Source organism: Hippocampus zosterae, chromosome 3, assembly GCF_025434085.1.
Source record: "Hippocampus zosterae strain Florida chromosome 3, ASM2543408v3, whole genome shotgun sequence".
In the NCBI taxonomy this organism is placed as follows: Eukaryota; Metazoa; Chordata; class Actinopteri; order Syngnathiformes; family Syngnathidae; genus Hippocampus; species Hippocampus zosterae.
Genome location: NC_067453.1, coordinates 13074425 through 13095699, shown reverse-complemented (window position 1 = coordinate 13095699; position 21275 = coordinate 13074425). Strand labels below are relative to the sequence as shown.

At 42.2% G+C, this 21275-nt stretch overlaps 2 protein-coding genes across 2 annotated transcripts in view; both read right to left on the bottom strand.

Annotated features, from left to right (window-relative positions):
- Positions 1 to 2685: 2685 nt before the first annotated feature.
- The window catches only part of ada2a (adenosine deaminase 2a), a 273392-nt gene continuing 254802 nt past the window's right edge, over positions 2686 to 21275 (bottom strand). Inside the window, exon 11 of the transcript XR_007961862.1 lies at positions 2686 to 2876. The gene's annotated coding sequence lies outside the window, so the exon portion shown is untranslated. The remainder of the gene's footprint in view (positions 2877 to 21275) is intronic.
- mlycd (malonyl-CoA decarboxylase) lies at positions 9173 to 20558 on the bottom strand. The gene is made up of 5 exons (XM_052061738.1): positions 19944 to 20558; positions 18141 to 18253; positions 17863 to 18019; positions 17347 to 17499; positions 9173 to 10313 (listed from the first exon to the last, which is right to left on the bottom strand). The coding sequence occupies exons 1-5, from the start codon at positions 20487 to 20489 to the stop codon at positions 9768 to 9770; spliced, it is 1515 nt and encodes a 504-aa protein (XP_051917698.1). The 5' UTR covers positions 20490 to 20558; the 3' UTR covers positions 9173 to 9767.

The following is a 21275-nucleotide window of genomic DNA, read 5'->3' as shown; positions in this document are numbered from 1 at the left end:
GCTATATAAATAAGCTAAATAAATGAAATGTTCGGTTGTTTTGGTTTTCAGCTTTCATCGATAGCCGACACACACAAGAGGTCTGAAAAGACAGGATCGTAATAATACTTCCATATTTTACATGGCCTTTCTGCAAGCTAGGATTTCATTTCATTTTTCCTTCATTGGCATGCATATTTTGAATGACAGGCATCCTGTTCTTTTTTGCCATATTTCAGAAGAAAAAAGTACGAGGCAGTTAGACAGTCATTGAACTGGTATCACCCGTGGTGCATCTTTCTCTCATTTTACGAGCAGCCGCAGCGATTGGACTTCTGTTGCTGCTCTGTACTTGATGTGGAAGACGAACAAGCCCTGGAGACGCTAAGCACTGTTGTGTTTGGTTTCATTTCATTATCCAGGCACACACAGCTCAAGTCACTTTCAACACCTTCTCAACATCAAATGTGTCACTCAGTGGGAGTTTGCCTCTATTTTTGCGTTTATCCTGATGAACTGTTATCACATCAAGCAAATAGTTCAATTCATGTTTGATGATGACGCACCAGACTTATAAAACTAAAAAATGATTTCTCCTGCAGAGTCAGTTCAAAATTCAACTTCTTTTGCTTGTTAGTATAACCGCCAACAGCACAACAAGTTCCCAGGCTATGCAAGACATTTTTCAATGCAAAGGCCTAATGATCGTTTCGAAAAGGGGGTGTAATAAGGTTTAAAGCAAACCCACTGCAGCAAATATCCATCCATCTATCGCGAGTGTGCTGGAGCCTATCCCAGTTGTCTTCGGGCAGTAGGCGGGGGACACCCTGAACTGGTTGCCAGCCAATCGCAGCCGCTGTAGCAAATAGGAAAATTTTACCGGAGGTCTCTTACCAGAAGTCACACGCATGCTCGTTTCTTCATGAGAGCCCTCAGGAATAATCTGGATAATCAATTACGAATATAAAAATAGGTGACAGAGTTACCTGATGTACAGAATGGTTCTGAATTCTCTCCATTGCTGCTGAAAGGTACAGCATCTCTTCTGATCAATCTTATTTTGTCTCAAAATCTGTCCACAGCCTTCTGTTGAACCTTTATTCTGTTTCTTTTGGCAAACAAGGGATGTATCTAGTTATAATTTTTCTCATGCTGACAATTGTGTCAAATATGAAAAAAAGATGTTCCCATTTAACAGATAAACAAAATGCATTCTTCATTTGCATTTTTGGAATATTAACTCCCATTAATTGGTGTAACAATAGTGTTTTAGACTTCACAAGAAGTGATGACGATGGAAAATAGCATTGGGTTTATTATTATTTGAGGGGTTTTTTTTGTATTTTACTTTGTCTTTCACAGGCCCTTCTTGAGGAAGGGCTGAGGAAGGTTTTAGGGCCATCCTGACTGATAGGATATCAACCATCAGCCACAGACCTTGAAAACATGATCAAAACTAAAAATGTGGTGTGGCTTTGCTTTTTCTTTTTTCCAGCTCAAATTTTGTGCTTAAATCGTCCATGTTATTTATGTTATTTAATTGTTTTCCATTTGTCCTAAGGACCTATGCATCCCTTGTTTTATAATTAGTCAGTGTGTAAGTAGGCTCCCGTCTTTGTCCTCGGGTCGTTCTCAGTAACAGTTGTTGAGGAATAATTACCCCTGTTCTCCAGTGTTCAATTACAATATTTGGGTTTGTTGTTTCTGTACAGATGTTTGTCTCTGTTTCTTTAAGAATTTTAGACACAGTACTTGTATTGGATCTTAGAGTATGCAGGTGTAATACCACCACAATACCACCACGGGGCATCTGATGTTTAACTGGAGTATGGCACATTGTTTGACCATGAAGCAACATCGAAGCTATCTATTGATTTCATTTTGAGGAGAACATCCAATAATTAGGTTGTACATTATATTTTCAAGCAGAATCAAAGATTGTCTGAATGGCCGAAAGTCAAAATAACACATTTCCAGGTACTTCAAGACGATTTTATTAAGTGTCAAAAAGCTGATTTCATAATAATCTTTGGCTTGTCTCATGAGTACCACGTATAGCCGTTTGCTCAACTCTGAGATCAATGACTTGGGAGAATGATGGGAGCGGCGAAGATGAAGTGGATGTGAAAAAAATGTTGGCATTGGTGCTGATTAAAAAAAGAGCTAGATGATTAATAATTTAGTCATGATGATCTTCCCGCCGCTCACAGACACCCATTTGTTTGTGAGCTACAGTTTCATGCATCATGTACACTCTCGGGACACAAATTCTGAAACACCAGGCCATTACACAGGAACTGTGTTGTGAAAATGTGAAACAGGAGATCATAGACTACCACCCACAGTTACAATTCCAGTGAGCTTGAGGCTATCTCAGTTGACTTTGAGCCACAGTGTACGCCCTGGACAGGTCATTTAATCCGCTGTACGAGGAAGATCATGTGACCAAACCGGAAAACAAACAGGACAAATTTCGCGATTTTAATATATATATATATATATATATATATATATATATATATATATATATTTCATTCATTCATTCATCTTCCGTACCGCTTGATCCTCACTAGGGTCGCGGGGGGTGCTGGAGCCTATCCCAGCTGTCTCCGGGCAGTAGGCGGGGGACACCCTGAATCGGTTGCCAGCCAATCGCAGGGCACACAGAGACGAACAACCATCCACGCTCACACTCACACCTAGGGACAATTTAGAGTGTTCAATCAGCCTGCCACGCATGTTTTTGGAATGTGGGAGGAAACCGGAGCACCCGGAGAAAACCCACGCAGGCTCGGGGAGAACATGCAAACTCCACACAGGGAGGCCGGAGCTGGAATCGAACTCGGTACCTCTGCACTGTGAAGCCGACGTGCTAACCACTGGACTACCGGGCCGCCCTATATATATATATATATATATATATATATATATATATATATATATATATATATATATATATATTCCCACACAAGTCAAATAAAATAAAAGTTAATAAATAATTTAAAAATAAAAAGAATAATAACTTGAGTCGAATGGGGCCAATAGGATATCTTAATTATCTGTTCAAACACTACCCTAAGTTGCCGTAAAATGTATCCTGATATCCCATAATCTCGCAAATTTCTCTCACTCACCTCGAAGAATAAATGTCAGCTTCTCCATTTCAAAAATGTCCCCAACTGCCTTAACCCAATCTTTAACAACTATCTTCTTGTGATTGCTTTTTTGCTCGCTAACAACAAGAGGTTGTAAATATATTTCTGTGCAAAGTTATTGGTAAAGTCAGGACCCAGCCCCAAATACAGGGCTTCAAAGGTCGGAGAGAACAGTGCTTCGAGCATTCCCAAAACACATGAAAATGTGAGGCTTTGCTATTGCTGCAGGATCTCCAGCAAGCTGTATTCATTCCTTGTGAAGTCCCTTGGGCTGGATCTCTAAAAAATCTGACTAGGTTCTTTCACGTGAGCAATCCAAGAGAGCACTGATGTTCATTTCCATTGCTGTGCTAATATTCTCTCCCATGCTTCCAGTTGAATCGTAATGCTACTCCACTTATTCTTTATATATGTTGTGTCTTCACCTTCTAGTTCTGCAACTCTTTGTAAATTTGCGATATAATACCATGTCCAGGATCTGACCTATAGCAGAGTAAGAATATCTTGATTAAGTTGGAACCACTTTGTTGGACCCATTCTGTGCTTACATTTCTCTCTAGATAATGTTTAAGCTGCAAGAATCAATAGAAGTCTTGGTTACTCAATCCGAAATTGTTTCTAAGATCTTGGAATTGTCGTATCCCGCTCCCCTCGAAGAGGTCTCTATATATCTTTGACCCTTTTTCAACTCACTTTTTAAATCCTGCGTCCAGTCTGTTTGGTAAGAAATCTGAGTTAAACCCGATCGAGCCATATGAGTTATTATCTTGGTCTTGCATTAATGTTCCGTGCCAGATCTTAATTGAGGTCTTTATCCAAGGATTAACACTTTTAAGACAATCAATCAAACTATAATAATAAAATATAAGCAAAATAATTGTTTGTAGTGGAATATCACTAGATACCTTAGACCCATTTTTAGTGTGCAAACAAAGATGACGTAATCAGGAGGATCACGCATTGTTGGCGCAGAAAGAATCGCGGGGTTCGTTAATATGTACACAAGCCTAAAGGAAAGAGACGAATGGATCGCAAAAATTACTTGGAAAAAAAAAACTAACATTGCCAGCTACAAAGCAACTTTCTGATCTTTATGGAATTGCAGAGTGGGAGGAAGCAGCGTGGTTGATGTTCAATTTTATTCGTGGAGAATCGTGTTTACACTAGAGCGAAAACTGCCAGCCTCACTTGGGCCATCGTGAACAGAAAGGAGAACGACATCCTCACAGCTAACTCTACTTTCATGGCCAACTAGTCTGAAAATGTGTTTTGTCCCTTGTTATAATATAAAGAGGGTGGCCCGGTAGTCCAGTGGTTAGCACGTCGGCTTCACAGTGCAGAGGTACCGGGTTCGATTCCAGCTCCGGCCTCCCTGTGTGGAGTTTGCATGTTCTCCCCGGGCCTGCGTGGGTTTTCTCCGGGTGCTCCGGTTTCCTCCCACATTCCAAAAATATGCATGGCAGGCTGATTGAACACTCTAAATTGTCCCTAGGTGTGAGTGTGAGTGCGAATGGTTGTTCGTCTCTGTGTGCCCTGCGATTGGCTGGCAACCGATTCAGGGTGTCCCCCGCCTACTGCCCGGAAACAGCTGGGATAGGCTCCAGCACCCCCCGCGACCCTAGTGTGGATCAAGCGGTTAGGAAGATGAATGAATGAATGAATGAATATAACATAAAGAAGGGAACTGAGAATCTCATCAAATTGTGACGCGATCTCAGTGAGACCGCGCATTGTATTGCTCTTTTTAAGTTGCTGAGGTGTTCTAGAGCGCCTTGGGAAACATGGCTCAGGTAAATCACAAACAGGAATGCTAATGGTTAAGAGTTTGAGTTACATGGAGCGAGTGTGCACGGAAGCTCATCGCCGAATGACTTAGCTAGTAGTTGCTATCTAGCACTAGCAGCAAACACCTTATCATTATTCTACAAGTCCTAACCACTTTCTCAACACTTCAAGGTCATCAAGGTTAAGTCAAACCAAATGGCCACAACAATCTACAAAACGTGAAATGAGCACCATATTCCTTATTATGTCCTCAGTCCAGTCTGGGCATATAATAGTTTAAAGCCACGGGCTCCTCCAGTATTTCTGAAATGGCCTGTTCCCTCTTGGAATAGAGGACCAATGAAACCCCTTTCCACTTCGACTGGTACACCTATGACGCGAAAAAAAAAAGTAAAACATGCAAACTCGACACAGAAATGTCCTTATTTGTAGAAGTGTTTTAGAGACATTCCGTTGTGTTCCAGCATGATTGTGGCGCAGTATAGAAAGTAATATACATACAGCCATTATTAGTTGAGGTCGAACGTGACATCTTAACAGTCCTTCAAATGAATGAACTCAAACAGATATGTCGAGCCAGGCCCTCTGTGTGTGCATGTGTATGGGAAATGTTATACCGAGATATTGTTTCATATGCAGTCATTACATCATTTGCTGAGGTGTTGAAAATCCTAAAACGGTGACACATCCATCATATTGCTGCTAACATCATCCAGTCTCCCTAAGACTTTGCATAGCCAATTAGTCTCAGTCATAACCACCAATTTAAGCCTTCCGTTCAACAGCGTAGATCAAGAAGTGTAGATTGTGTCAACGAAAGAGCAGGTTGTTGTTGGTTGTCAGCGCAGTGTAATCTACTATAGAAAGGAATGAATCAGTGGAATGATAAAATGAGAAAATGCAATTTGTCAGACCATTGTCAGCTTGCCGCCCATGGATGCCTCATACAAACTTGCGTTTCGTTTCAGTTCCTTGCAGCATCTTTTAAATGAGACTCACAGCAACCGGAAATCAGACACCGTTTCCTTTCAATATGCAGCATGGCAAAGAGTGAGCAGTTTGGATAAAGGGTGTGAATGAAATTGACACAGAGGGAGGCATAGATGGTGAAGAAGTTGTCACGAAGGAAACAGATTCATGAGTGAGAACATTCTAAGGAGGTCTCACAATGCAGCATGATGAGATGCATTAAGTTGGAATATGCTTGACAGAGTGTTGACAAGAAAAGCTTTTAACTCATTCCGTTTGTCTCCGGAAGAACTGCAAATACAAAAGAGCTAATGCGCTGTCAGATTCATTTGTATTTCATTACTGAGGCCACCGCCTTTTCACTCGATGTAGTGTGAGATGTTTCGACACAATTAAAGTTACATCGATCAATTCATAATAAATAAGGTTAATCAATCTTTCAGGAGAAGTCTGAAACAGGCCTTGTTTGGTTCATTATATGGTAACATAAAAAGATGGAGACCTATTAATCAAAGTCATTCTATATTTTTTTATGATCGGTGATGATGGTCCGGAAGATGTTTCGCTGGACATTTACCGCTGAGTTGGTATAAGGGGCCCTGTGTATCGGTGAGCAGGGCAATTGACAGTAGAGGCAGTGAAGCAGCATGGGTGAATGTTGAAGACATATTTAAACAAACATGCATGTAAATAACCATTTGTTGAGTCTAAAAAAAAGAAGACCTACAGTGTCCATTTTTTTCATTAAAACAGTAATTGTCGTGACAAGCCTATTTGCGGTTGAATATTTACCTGATATTAGAAAATGAGCAACAACCGCAATCGTAGTCTGCTCGTAAACATGCCCTGAGTGTGTGAGAAGAGATACTGAACTGTACTCTCATTGTATGAAGCTTGCAGGAGATCGTAACCATTTGTTGCCAATGTTACATTTGTCTGTTAACCTTTTCCCCCAATTTAATAATTCAAAATGATACAAGACATCAGGTCAGTTAATAATAACTAATTGGAATAAATGACAAGGGGATACCATTAGCAATTCTAATGAGTTTTAATTACAGCCTGCAACCAGATGTGCCAGCTTACCCAATCTCTAAATGACACTGGCTTGAGGACTGACAGGGTGATAGAAGTGAAGTGAGAAAAATAACGACATGGACGCGTGGGAGAAGCCCATGCTGGAAGAAACAGAAGGTGTCATCTCATAGAAATGAGGAATAAGGTAAGTTATGGAGTGGTGAGGCGGCCCAGTGGAACAGTAGTAGCCCAGTGCAGAGGAACCGGGTTCAATTCCAGCTCCGGCCTCCCTGTGTGGAGTTTACATGTTCTCCCGGGGCCTGCGTAGGTTTTCCCCGGGTGCTCCGGTTTCCTCCCACATTCCAAAAACATGTATGGCAGGCTGATTGAACACTTAAAATTGTCTCTGTGTGCCCTGAACCGGTTCAGGATGTCCCCCGCCTGCTGCCCAAAGACGGCTGGGATAGGCTCCAACACACCCTGAGACACTTGTGAGGATAAAGCGGATCAGAAAATGAATGGATGGATGGATGGATGGATGGATGGATGGATGGATGGATGGATGGATGGAGATGTGAGAGGCAGCATCCCAGAGATCTCGTGGCCAAACAGTATAATGAAATAGTAGAACACCACTGCCCTCTATGGACTATAACAAGCAAATTAAAGATACAGTAGTCCTCAATGTGTGTAAGGCTGAGAATGTGTCTGTTTGTCATGATTGCTCCCAAAGTGTGAAACCTTTTGTGGAGTGGGATCATTGATTTGCAAGGCTGTGGAGGCAAGGTGAATTTAGCAGGACATGAAGAGGGCGGGGAATGGTGGACAGGACAGAAATAAAAACATGCATCATCACCTCCATGCCAGACTAAGAGATGAACGGGCGGTCTCTTGCTATATTCTTAATCCATTATTATCCAAATTCATCTGTCAGGACAGAAAAAGGGCAAGTCCAATAGGATGAGAAGACTAAAAGTGCATGGATTCATAGTCATAGATGTTTTATTCTTTTAATATATGCGCATAGTGCAGCACATTGGCAAACTGCTGTCGCGAGAACAGAAGGCAACATGATTCAGGCAGGGATGTGCCTTGAAATTGCAGATTTCAGACAGGTTTCTTACGTGAAGTTCGTCACCTTGCCTGTCTGTCTGTACTGTCAGCCCTGCAGATTCACATTGTGTGTGTGTGTGTGTGTGTTAGTGTGTGTTTTTAAATCTGTAAGTATTTTTGAAATTGATTTCAACAGCAAAACGTGTCATATTATGCACAAATAATTTAAAATCTACCAGTTGCACTTCATTTAAGTAACTCATATTGTTAAAATGCCTCCAGTGAGGAACTTGGAATCATTTCATTTAGAAGGACGTAATGTCGATGAATCAAATTTCAGTGCTATCACCATGCACCGAACAAGCAATTTGTCTTCAGTCTAATGGGAAATGCCAGCCAGACAACTTTAAAAATATATAATTATTACTTTAAAGCATAAAAATGTTCGCAATGATAAAGTACATAATTGGAAGCCATGGTTAATTTCCTCAAAAACTGCTCTGTGGTCATGTATGTTGGACCTTTTTGGGCAAAGGTGACTCAAGCATCAACAGGTTTTGAAAATGGATGTGCTTTTTCCATGCTAACCCTGCAGTTCATCCCCCTCAATCTTAAAATGGTGTGACAGCCTCCTTTGCATCCCCTCCACATGTACACGAAGCAGCACGGGTGTTTGCAGAGGCAAACGGGTCTCTCAAGGGCATCCTTTAACCAACGGTCCTTTTTATGGTTCTTTATTCTCCTCCCCAATTCCTCGCAACTCAACACCATCAATCAAACCATTTACTTTAATTTTATTTCTCACTCCATTAGTTTCAGGACAGAGAGCAGCACTCTGAGAGAAAAGCGAGGAGGGAAAGCATGGAAAGAAAAAAATGGGACTAAAGTTGGGCTCCTTGGAGACATAAAATGTAATTTCACAGTCAACTTGCTGTGATGTATTATTTCACAACAATGAGGTGTGGGCTGATATGAGCCCTCCTTGGCACCTGCAGAAATGTTAGAACATCATCGATGGCTCTCAGGGGGAGCAGGAGCTGTGTGTCAGCAAAATTATTGAAAGAAAAAGGGGGGAAATGCATCGAGTCGATCCTTCTTAAGGCTTAAGGAGAGAAATTGGTGAATTAAGAAAGTCCCAATACATGGGAAATGTAATGAAAGTCCTGCGAAATGTTCATGGTCATGGTCTGATATACTGTACGGTCACTCATCAATTATATGGACAGATTACTTTTATTACATTGACGACAGACATTTTTTTTGTTTGACAGTGACCAGATCATAAAAGCCCGAGATGTTGCAATGACATTTAGCACCAGTAACATCTGAGGCGATCCATGAAGTGGAAAATGATAAAGCCTCTTTTGTCTGGGTTCTCGAGAAGAGTTCCAGATTGAATTAAAATGTGACCACGTGAAGTATGTGGAGCATAAAGGCAGGTGTTTGTAGTCTTAAAAAAGAAAACCAATGCGCTCCCCTATTGTTCTCTAAGAGACAATGCGACTAAGTGTCATTTATTCCAGTAGCTGCACAGCTTCATTGCTCCTACTTCACCATAACGTGCATGCTGATAAAATGTATAAAGATGTAGGACCCTTCATTAGCTGCAGGCTCTCATCATCAAGTAAGCCAACCAGATGCAAAAAAAAAAAAAAAAACTTACGAATGTACTTCAAATAACAGATGGCTTCTAAGGGATGCTCACCAAGCTGTCCCTCAACCAAACAAGATTGTTTTATCAGGTGGGTGTTGCTATAACTGTATGCACTACGTACGCTGTCATATGGACAATTGCAAATAGTTTCTTTTTCAGAGTTTACTGTTCTTCTGAAACTGCGACACCAATCCGAGAACTTGATCCGATGCCGTGATGACTTTCTTTTGCAGGTAGAGCGCGCCGTTCTTTGATGTCTCATTCAAGAAGTAACGATAGTTCACCATAATGCTGCAGGAGTTTGTCACGCCCTTTGGGCTCGTGTCAGCATGCCAGTTAAGCCGCCACATGGTAGCACCATTTTGAAGGTGGAAGTTGGCCACTGGGTTCAGTGCATAACCTCGCCTCTTCTCCCCGTAAAGATACCAGGCACAGAGTCGCATCAGGACAGGCTCCAGGAAACGAGAGAGACGCTCCGAACGCATCCATTCGCTTGTGGTTATTAACTTGCGGAGGGCATCTATGGCATTGGTGCCTGGGGTTAAGTCAGTGACTTGCTCCACTTCCTGCCACTCTTGCTCAGATAAGAGGTCCAAGCCACGGCCTTCTTTTCGGTATTGGCTGAGGAGGCCTTGGATCCACAAGGAGAAGCCTGGAATTGGGGAGAGGCTGGAAAACTGGGCCAGGTGGGGAAACTCACTCTACAAAGAGAAAAGGGATTATGCATTAAATAGGAACAATTTGGGGGGGATGATATTTATCATGATTTTGATGTGCCGTGCCACAAATCCACCTCAGAGAACGCTAATTTGGGTGGCAAAACTTGATTTTGTGTGTGTGTGTATGTCTTGATTTCTATGTCATGATTTGGCTGATGGAGATGAATTTTTCTCCTTCTTCCCCCTCATCCCTGTTCAGTTGTTACCTCAAAGGTCACTTGGACAATTTCTTACACTCATCCCCATTTCTATCGGCTGATAAGTGAGTTTGATGTGGGAGAAGTGCTAAAAGTTACAGATGAAATAGCAAGTGACAGAAATGCCTCAGAGAGTTAACTTTTTGTTGTTTTGTTGGACAGCTCCTCCTTCCTTTATAGCAACAGCCAGCCGGTTCCACGCTCCCCAGTTATGTCAGGTTCTTTCTTCACTTCAACATCTATTTCTTTTCAAGTGTGTGATGCCCTAAGAAATAATGGTACGTCATGTACATAATACAGATATTGTATTTGAGCCAGGGAATTGGTGGAAAAAAAGGAACTTGAGCAAATGATTATTTGGGAAAAGGACACTTAATGGAGTTTTTGTAATAAGTGGGAGCCCTGTGATTGTTTCTATTCAATGACCCAGACTCATGTTGCAGTAATGAGAGACAAGGACACTCAAAATTCTTTAATTTGAATTTGGTATACAGTATGTTATTTATATCCTCCTTGAGCTGTCAATTTTTGATTGCGGAGGGGTTTGTCTGTCCCAATGATAGGTTATGCTAGGTTGCTACGTTGTCTGGAGCTTTGTGCCCCTGGCACGGTCACCCATGGCAAACATGTCCCAGACAAACATGGCACAAAGACACCACATGATGACAACTGAGGCAGAGTGGACCATGTTCCGCACTTCCATTGGAAGGTGCTAAGGTGGTTGGTGCCTTTCGTGGCATCCATTTCCGAACCCTTTGGCGGACACCAGTGATGCCGTCAGGTTGAAGGGAGTCTTCCCGGGCCTTATTTGCTTGTGGGACTATGGAGGCACTTGAGTGGTACCGGTTGGTCAATCTGAATCAATCACTTTTGAAGGCATCATTTCCTCATTTACAAACCTGTCTCCACATACAGCATTTAGTAGAGCGGCTTTGGTGCCTGCTGATCACCTGTAGTGATATATTTGTATTTTAGGTCGAGTGAGACTGCTGATATTGTCTTTCAAGTTGTCGAATCTTTTCTGTCCCATCATTTAGCCTTATTCCTCTTCCGATGAAGCTCTTGAAAAAGTTAATTGTTTTTACTCATTGTTGCTTGATTGTGGGCTTATGTTTTACGACCATGACAAGCGGTTTAACATACAGTGCCCTCCATAAGTATTGGCACCCCTGGTTGAGATGTGTTTTTTAGCTTCCAATTATTTTATTTTTTTTCTAAATAATATGGGACCTTAATGGAAAAAAAGAGAAAAATCCAACCTTCAATACAAGTGCATTTATTCAGTGGGGAAAAAATCCCACATAAAGAAATAATTATTTGACATCAAATAATGTGTGTCACAATTATTAGCACCCCTGGTGTTAATATTTTGTACAACCCCCTTTTGCCAACAAAACAGCACCTAATCTTCTCCTATAATGTTTCACAAGATGGGAAAAGACAGAAAGAGGGATCTTCAGCCATTCCTCTTTGCAGAATCTCTCTAAATCATCCAGAGACCTGGGTCCTCTCCTCTGTACTCTCCTCTTCAGCTCACCCCACAGGTTCTCAATGGGGTTGAGGTCAGGGGACTGAGATGGCCATGGGAGGAGCTTGATTTTGTGTCTGGTGAACCATTTCTGTGTAGATTTGGCCATATGTTTAGGGTCATTGTCTTGCTGAAAGACCCAGTGACGACCCAGCTTCAGCTTTCGGGCAGAGGGCAACAGATTTTGATTTAAAATGTCCTGGTATTTCAAAGCATTCATGATGCCATGCACCCTAACAAGGTTCCCAGGGCCTTTGGAAGCGAAACAGCCCCACAGCATCACTGACCCACCCCCATACTTCACAGTGGGTATGAGGTGCTTTTCAGCATGCGCATCTTTCGTGGTACGCCAGACCCACTTAGAGTGTTTGTTGCCAAAAAGCTCAATCTTGGTCTCATCTGACCAAAGCACACGGTCCCAGTTGAAGCCCCAATACCGCTTGGCGAACTCCAGACGCTTGCGTTTATGATTGTGAGTGAGGAAAGGTTTTCTCCGTGCATGCCTCCCAAACAGCTTGTTGGCGTGTAGACAGCGCCTGATGGTTGATTTGGAGACTTTGTGACCCCAGGATGCTACCATTTGTTGTAATTCTGTAACAGTGAGCTTTGGAGATCTTTTGATTTCTCTTACCATCCTCCTCACTGTGCGTGGTGGCAAAATAAACTTGGCTCCTCGTCCAGGCTTGTTTACCACTGTTCCAGTTGTTTTGAACTTCTTAATTATTCCTCTCACAGTGGATATGGGCAGCTGCAGTTGAGTGGCAATCTTCTTGTAGCCTCTGCCTGACCTGTGAAGGTCGACGCACATCTGCCTCACTTGTATGCTGTGTTCCTTTGTCTTTCCCATGTTTAAGAGTGGATAAGAGAAATGGCCTCGGTGTCACGTCATATTTATACCCCAGGGAGACAGGAAGTGATGAATTACTAATTAAATGTTCCTACATACTCTGGTAAACTTTGTAAACTACTGTAGAAATGACAGAAATGCTTCAATTATGTTTATTTCCTGGGAATTGTTAAGGGTGCCAATAATTGTGGAACAGGTGATTTGATGTCAAATAATTATTTCTTTATGTGGGATTTTTTCCCCACTGAATAAATGCACTTGTATTGAAGGTTGGATTTTTCTCTTTTTTTCCATTAAGGTCCCATATTATTTAGAAAAAAAATAAAATAATTGGAAGCTAAAAAACACATCTCAACCAGGGGTGCCAATAATTATGGAGGGCACTGTATGTCATGAGGCAAACTCGGATGTTAAATAAATCCTTTTTTGTTCAGTTGCTGTATGTGGCCACTGGTACCAAAATGGCTTATGGACCAGGTACCAGTAGGTGGTCCAGTGGTTGAGAACTGCTGCTCTACTACAGAATTCAGTCTGAAAAGATTAGTGTAACCTCCTCCCTCATCCTCTCCTTATTTTAAACCAGGAGTGACCTTTTCTTTTCCTCTGTTGTTGTTGTTGTTGTCGACCCCACCCGTGCCCCGACATTGGGGGACCGGGCCCTCACTCCGTCTCCCGGATCCCCAGACCCCCCTCCTCCGCCCAGCGGGCGAGCAGGGCCGCCACTCCGCTTGGGTTTCGCCAGAGGTCCTCCGGAGTCAGTGTGGTGGGTATGTTTGTGCAGGTGAACAGGTGTTGTGTGTCGTGCACTTGCGTGCCGCATAGCGCACAGAGTGGTGTTGGGTGTGTGTCCGGTGTAATGTTGTGTAGGTAGGAGTGGAGGGCTGGTGATTTGTTGGTTCGGAGTTGTGCTAGGAGTTGTCTGGTTCTGTGTGGTAGGTCTTGCTCTGATGGGTCTATTTCTGGTGCTGGTGCATGTATTACTTTATTGTGTTGTCTGGTGTCCAAGTGTGTTTGTACAAAGTGGGTGTGTATGTCTTTCATGTTCTGTTTTATGGTGTCGTTGTTGGTGTCCTGTGGTGCTGTGTCTTTGTTGTGTGTGTAGTTGTTGTTGTGGAAGATTGTTTGTTTCTTTTGTCTGGGTGGTGGTGGTTGTTGAGTGAGTGGGTGTAGTGGGTGGGTTGGGTGTTGGGCTTTTTGTCTGATTTGCGATGCGTGTAGTTTTAGATGGATGTTCAGTGGGAGAGTTTTTGTTTCCTCATGCAAGTGTTGTATGTTTGTGTCTTGTGTGCATCCTGTTGCTATTCTGAGTGCTGTGTTCTGTGTGGTCTGGAGTTTTGTCTTGTTTGTGTCCGATAGTGTTGGTGACCATATAGTGTTTGCGTATTCGAGGCGTGAGTGTGGTTGCTTTGTATGTGGTGAGTATAGTTTCTTTGGATTTTCCCCAGTGAGTGGTTGTTAAGGCTTTAAGTATTTTGTTTGATTGCTTGGCGCGGGTTAGAGTGTGTTGTGTGTGTTTTGAGAAGGTGAGTTTGGGGTCCCATGTTAATCCCAGTATTTTGGGTTCGCGGACTGTGGGTAGGGTGGTGTTATCTATTTGTAAAGTGAGCCTGTTGCTGTATTCTGCCGGATCCGGTGTGAACAGAGTGGTGGTGGTTTTGTCTGCGTTGAGTGTGAGTTGGTTCTGTTTTGTCCAGTTGTATATGTCGTGGAGATATTTTTGTACTTGTTGTTGTGCCTGTTGTGTGTGGATAGAATGGTGATGTCGTCTGCATATGTAACTGTGTGTACATTTGGAGGTGGTTGTGGTAAGTCTGCCATGTATATGTTGAATAGTGTTGGTGAAAGTACTCCCCCCTGTGGTACCCCCGTTTTCGTGTTTCTATGTTCTGATGTTTCCCCCCGGTATTGAGTGTATTGTCTGCGTCCCCTTATGTAGTTGAAGATGTATTTGATGATGATGTTTGGGGTGTTAGTGTTGTTGAGTTTGTTTGTGAGTGTGTGTAGGTTTGTTTGTGGTGTGGTTTGTTTGTGAGTGTGTGTAGGTTTTATTTATGTAGGTATTATTATTTATTGCGGGGATGGTGTTGGTGTTGAGTGATGTGTTGTAAGTGTGTGTGAGTAGTGTTATTGCTTTGGGGCCTAGGTGTTTCAGATGTCTGATGTTTATGTTGTCTGGGCCTGTGGAGTTGTTGCTTTTGGAGCGTTGTAGTGCTTGTTTGACTTGTTGTTCTGTGATGGTTATGGGCGTGGTGTTGAGTTTTCGTATTTTGCGTTGTAGTTGTCTGTATGTTCTGTTGGTTTTGTGTTGTATTATGTTGGTGAATTGTTTGTTGAATGCTCGTGCTTTCTGTTTGTTGGATATTGCCGTGTGTTGTCCGAACTGTATTGTGGTGTTTTCTGGTGCTTTTTGTTCTTTGTTTGATAGTCTTGTTACTGTGTTCCAGAGTATGTGTTGTTTGTGTCTGTGGTTCCATGCATCCGTTAAGTGTTCTTTCCATAGCTCTTGTTTGTGTTTTTGGATTTGTGTGTCTATTTCTTTGTTTAGGTCTGTGATGCGTGGGTCTTGGTGGTTTTGTTGTCTGATGTCGTTTTTTTGGCTGATGAGTGTTCTGATGTGTTGTGGTAGGAGAAGTGATTTGCTTTTTATTTTTCCGTGGGGTATGTGGTGTTTGTCTGCTGTAAGTATGAGGTTTGTGAGCATGGTGTTGGCTGTGTGGATGTTGTCAGGTATGGTTATGTTCTTCAGTGCTGATTCTATTTCAGAGGTGTATCCTTCCCAGTCTGCTTTCCTGTAATTTGTGTAAGTTTGAAGGTGTTGTTGTAGGCGGAAAGGGGCACGCGTGTTGTGTGTGATTTTGATAGGAAGGTGGTCTGAACTGAGTGCGTGTATTGTGGTCCATGTTGTTCTGTTTGTGATGCTGTTGCTGACTGTTGTGATGTCCGGTGATGTTGGTTGTTGGTTGATGTTTGTAGGTTTTCTGGTGGGTGTGTTTGTGTTTAGAGTGATTTGTTGGGAGTTTTGTAGTATGTCTGCAATGTGGGTGCCTCTGTGGTCGTCGTAGGGAGAGTGCCATTGTGTTGAGTGAGCGTTGATGTCTGCGGTTAGAATGGTGTTGTTCAGCGAGTTTATGTATTGGAAGGTGTTGGTGATGTCTGTGTCTTCTGTGGCGTGGTCTGGTCGGGTGGTATCTCTGGGGGGTATATACATGTTGCATATGTGTAGTCTTTTGTGGTTGGTTATGTGAATCTTTACGGTTTGAATTTCTGTAGTGTTGGTGTTGATGTTGTTGGGGATGTTCATGGGAGTGAATGTGACTGATTTGTGAATGTATGTGAGCAGTCCTCCTCCTCCCTTGTGTTCTCTGTCTTTCCTAATGCTGGTGTAGTTGGTGAGACGAGGTGTGTTGTGTTGTTTTTCTAGTTTGGTTTCTTGTATGGTGATGATGTCTGCGTGCTGTTGTAAGGCGAGTTCTTCTAGTTCTGTTTTCTTGTTTTGGATGCCGTTGATGTTTATTTGTAGTATGGTCAGTGTGTGTTTGTTGTTTTTCTTGGTGGGTGTTGTTCTTTGTGGGTTGTTCGGGGGTTGTGGTGTTGGGGTGTTTGTTGTTTGCGTGTGTGTTCTGCATGTCCACGTGTTCGTGTATTGGCGGGTGGTGATGCCGGAGCAATGTCTGTGTATCCAGTGTGGGTGTGTTGAGTTGCATCTGAGTGAGGTTTGTCTGCGTGTGATGATTCTATTGCAGCTATTGCAGGTCCAGGTTTGGGGGGGTGGTCTTGTGTTTGTTCTTTTCCTCTGTCATCTTCCCCATCGTAATTTTTAGTTCCCTGTATGAGTGCAAGAATTCTTTCTTCACCGTTACTGAAGGTAAAGCTTGCCTGTGAGAAAGCTCATGCAGGCCCCTTACGGGGAGAGACATGAAAACTCCACACAGGAAGGCGGGAGCCATAATCTAACCCTGCGCCTGCGCACTGTGAGGTGGACATGCTAAGAAGTTAACCCCCTCACAGCCACTTACTGATCCCTATAAATGATAATGTCAATAGATAAAATGCAGCAATCTGATTGAGCTAAAAACTAAAGTGCAATGCAAAGCTGGGGAAACAGATTTTATGAGGGCACACGACAAAGATGCATTTTCCCCATCTGCATAGTGGCGTCTGATGTTCAAGTCAACTGTGTTGAATGAAGACTGATTTGTTTCTTTTTACTTTTTTATCTACCTTATTTTCTGTCATATTATTACTGTATATGTTTTATGTTCAATAAACAAACCGTTTCAACCATTTCTAGAAAGAGTGGGCTGACATGAAATGGTCTTCTCAGCTTTTTGAGAAAGATGGGATGGGATTTCAATGCAGCGTCTATGTGGTAATTACTGGTAAAATAAGTGCTGTTTGTAGGGTATTAATAATAATTGGCCCAATTATCCACAGTGCACCCACCTGCAGTTCCCGGACCACCCTCTTGATGAGATAGTTTCCCAGCTCAACACCTTGTAGACCAGTTTGGGTGGAGGAGATGGAGTAGAAGACCGCTGCATTCACCTTGTTTACATCCTCTTCCAGGTCAAGGATGGAAATTTCCCGAACAATACTCTAAGAGAGGGAGACCACAGTTTGCATTAACATTCTCCATGTCACAAAGATGGTTTTGAAAGCTAAAACCTCACAATCGGAGCCTTTTTAATGTTTGTTTTATTTTCATTCATTTTGAAAATATAAATTAACTGCAAGCAGATAACATTCATGCCAACAGCAAAATATGTGAGCTTGCTCACATGGTGGCTTTTTTCTCAAGACAACACTGCTGGAGCTACTCAAAGGTAAGCCAAAATAGTTTTACTTTTAGAGCACAGTGAATCAGTGATTGATATTCAGGAGGAACATCAATGAGAAATTCCCACTAGCTTTTATTATGTGGAAAATTGAGAGACATTCTCCAAAACCTTTCCTTCTAACCTGTATGTTGTCTGAGATTTCTTCTGTGAGGGCAACATGCAGCACGACCAGAGGCTCCCCGGGCATGGCGGCATGGGTGAAGGCATAGCAACGACGGTATGGCCCCACTCTGCGCTTCAGATCAGCCCAGTTCCTAACAGGGTGCACCGCTTCATACCTGACAGAGGATTTGTAATGACAGTTTTCATCTAAGCTATTCTGCTTGATTCAGGTTGAAACATTTGTTTTTTATAAGAGTCCTAAAATAACATTTTGAAGAATCACATTTGCTGCCTTACTGGCTGATCTTTTGGAGGATCTCACAGGGTGACTGCCAAGTGATCCGCTCTAGTTTGAGCAGACCTACAGAGAACCATTCGGACAGCAAGCTCTTCAGAGTTCCATTCAGGTCCTAAGAGAGAGGATAGTGAGTCATGAAAGAATTTCACACTTGTTGAAAACTGGAGTAACCTCCTCATAATTTACATGTTGACAAGCTACAGGGCAACCAAAATCATCGTTTTTAATGAAAGAATCCCCACATACGGTATACGGAGCAGAGTTACTTAATTCTGGCTACATCCCTTTGTAGCTCCCATTGTGAGCTGTGTGGTCCCTTGATGTCTGTATGCTGTTTTGAGTTTTCCCACATTATGAGTAATGATGTTTCTGAGCTTGTAATGTTTACTCAGAATCCTTTTCAATAAGCAACTTGCCATTTTAGAGTAGGGCAGATGCCTTTAAAAGGTCAGACAGCAAATATCTTGCAGACACACAAACTACCGTAATGTGTTCATGAACCCACACTCAGGCACTCACGCAGTGGAATGTAAGCAGATCCATTGGATGGCTACTGGTTTAATAATATCATTAGCAAGCTCTACACACCTTCAGTCGTGCTGTATGTCACAGTAACATTGGGAGCATTAGAGCAAAGGTCAACTCAGTAATCTTAAAGGAATCCAAATGACCACAACAGTATGCTGATACCTTTACCCCAGTAAGATGGGTCCCACAGATCCACTCCAGGATCATGTTAGTATAGAGCAAAAATAGCCAGCTTGACACTAATGTAACCCACACCACTCATTGGTGTCACTAATATAGTAGATCAGACGCCTGCAAAATTAGTTAGAATATCAATTCTTGTTGTGAGATGACTCTAAAATGGCACCCCCCCATCACTCCCTCCTTTTAAAATTTACAAAGACCACAGACAGCAAAACCATTAGCAGTAAAATACAAGTGTGGATATTGTAGGTAGCGCTGACCTTATGTGAGTTACACACACAATATGTCTCTCTTTCTCTCTCTCTCTCTCTCTCACACACACACACACACACACACAAAAGATTATTATTGGGATTATATTACTATTACTCTAACTCGTTTTCTAAAATATAGCGATGTAAATGGCCAGAAGTCTTGTATCTTATGTAAGGCTGTGAACTCCAGATAAGTGAATGACATAAACAAGCACACGTACCAAATAAGTGATGATAGAGATGAGGGGAAATCCTCATCTCTATGGGGCAAAGGGCATTGTGGCAGTGCGCTCTGAATTGTGAAACACGCGAGTGGGCTATGGTTTGGTCAATGACATCTGTGTGGGGTAAATCCCCCCCCCCCCCCCCCAAACGTTATCCATATTGGTGTGTTAAGCTACACTCGGAAACTTTATTTAAATCAACTAACACTTCAACAACACACAATGGGTATGTCTAGACCAGTGGTCACCAACATGGTGCCCGCGGGCACCAGGTAGCCCGTGAAGACCACTTGAGTAGCCCGCCAGTGCCTGGACATTGTGATTTGCTAGTAGAAATTATGATTTAAAAATGCAAACATTGGCAGTACTGTGAGACATTTCGAAACACGATCAAAGTCTGACAATTTAAATCATCAAGTATTAAAAATAACACATCCTCATATTATTGAAGGTATTTTGGACAAATATGTTATTTCAGACGTGTATCAATTTGGTAGCCCTTCACACAATCGGTACACATGAAGTTGCTCTCACCCTCAAAAATGTTGGTGACACCTGGTCTAGACTCATGCGAGCACCCGTAGAAAATGTCAACAAACAGAACATGGTTTACCCTCAAATCCGGGCTCTCGCTACTTTTTGATGAGACGATGTCAAGCACGTCGGCTCTAAGGTCCACAAGAAACTTCACTCCCCCTTCCACCCTGCTTATGTGGTTAAGTAACTGTTTATAGCGGGGTGTCAAGCTGTATCGAAGTCTATCCTCAACCTGCAAAATGGTCGCCAAGTCCCTGAGTTGGGTGTGCAGAAGCTTCCCAGCGAACTCCGAAACACTTTTATGATCCACTCCAAAGTCACGTGACAGCCTCGCCAGGAAATCTAGTTTATCTCCCTTGTCGAGACTTCTGTAGAAATGCATGAACTCCAAGCTGTTGGCTTCTGGAGGAGGGGGAGATTTCTCTTTTGTTTCGTATGTGGGTAAAGGTGACACGACTCTCGCCAAAATTTCCTCCATATCAGAAACGGCTCTGCTTGTTGGCGAAGACAACCAACGGCATTTGCCGAAGTCAAACGCCCCAAAAGCAGCTTTTATGACAGCCCGGTGTCGCCAACTCTTCAGTGTGCCACGAAAAGCACACATAAGAGGTTGGGGTAGCATTGCTGGGTGGTATCAGAGCTCGTTTGCAGACACAAACATTGATCACGTAAAAGTAACTATTTCCGGGTTTCTTAAAAAGACAGTACACTTAATTGTGAGGTCGGTCTTTTCGATGAATGGGACTCCCTTGAAATGGAATAATTATTTTCGTATCGATGAAAATTTATGAACTTTAACTAGGATCCCGTGGTATTGTGGTCATAAATTCCGTCCATGTTGCACCAAGCAATAACTCATGGGTATGATCCAAAATTGGCAATGAGTTTAGCTCGTTGTAAGCCTTCAGTACTGTATACATATCCACCAATATGTCCAAAAATATTTCTTTCAAAAAAATATGATAGTAATAATAATAAAAATCTCTTCTCAAACAGTTCTTATTACAGATGCACTAGTTTTCAATTTTCAAGTTATATTGCCTTTTAATATTTCCATACGTCACAAGATACTCACAGCTGTTCCTCCATTAGAACAAGGAAACGGTGTAACTTCAGTATTTTTATTAATTTTATGCAAATTTCCATCAGCCTACCAACATGAACAAAATCAATGTTTTTATTCACATAAACCTCAACTCTCGAAACTTAGCATTAAGTATGCTAACAAATGCTTTAGTTTCTTGTAAACAAAGGTAAATTGTTTACCTGTTTATATTATATTTCCCCGAGCCAATCATGATTCACTTGAGATTTCATGACACTAATGCTGCATTTCCTAACAATGAGAAATAGGAAAGGCGAATGCAAACAATTGATCGCTACATTAGTTTTTTTCAAAACGCATTTT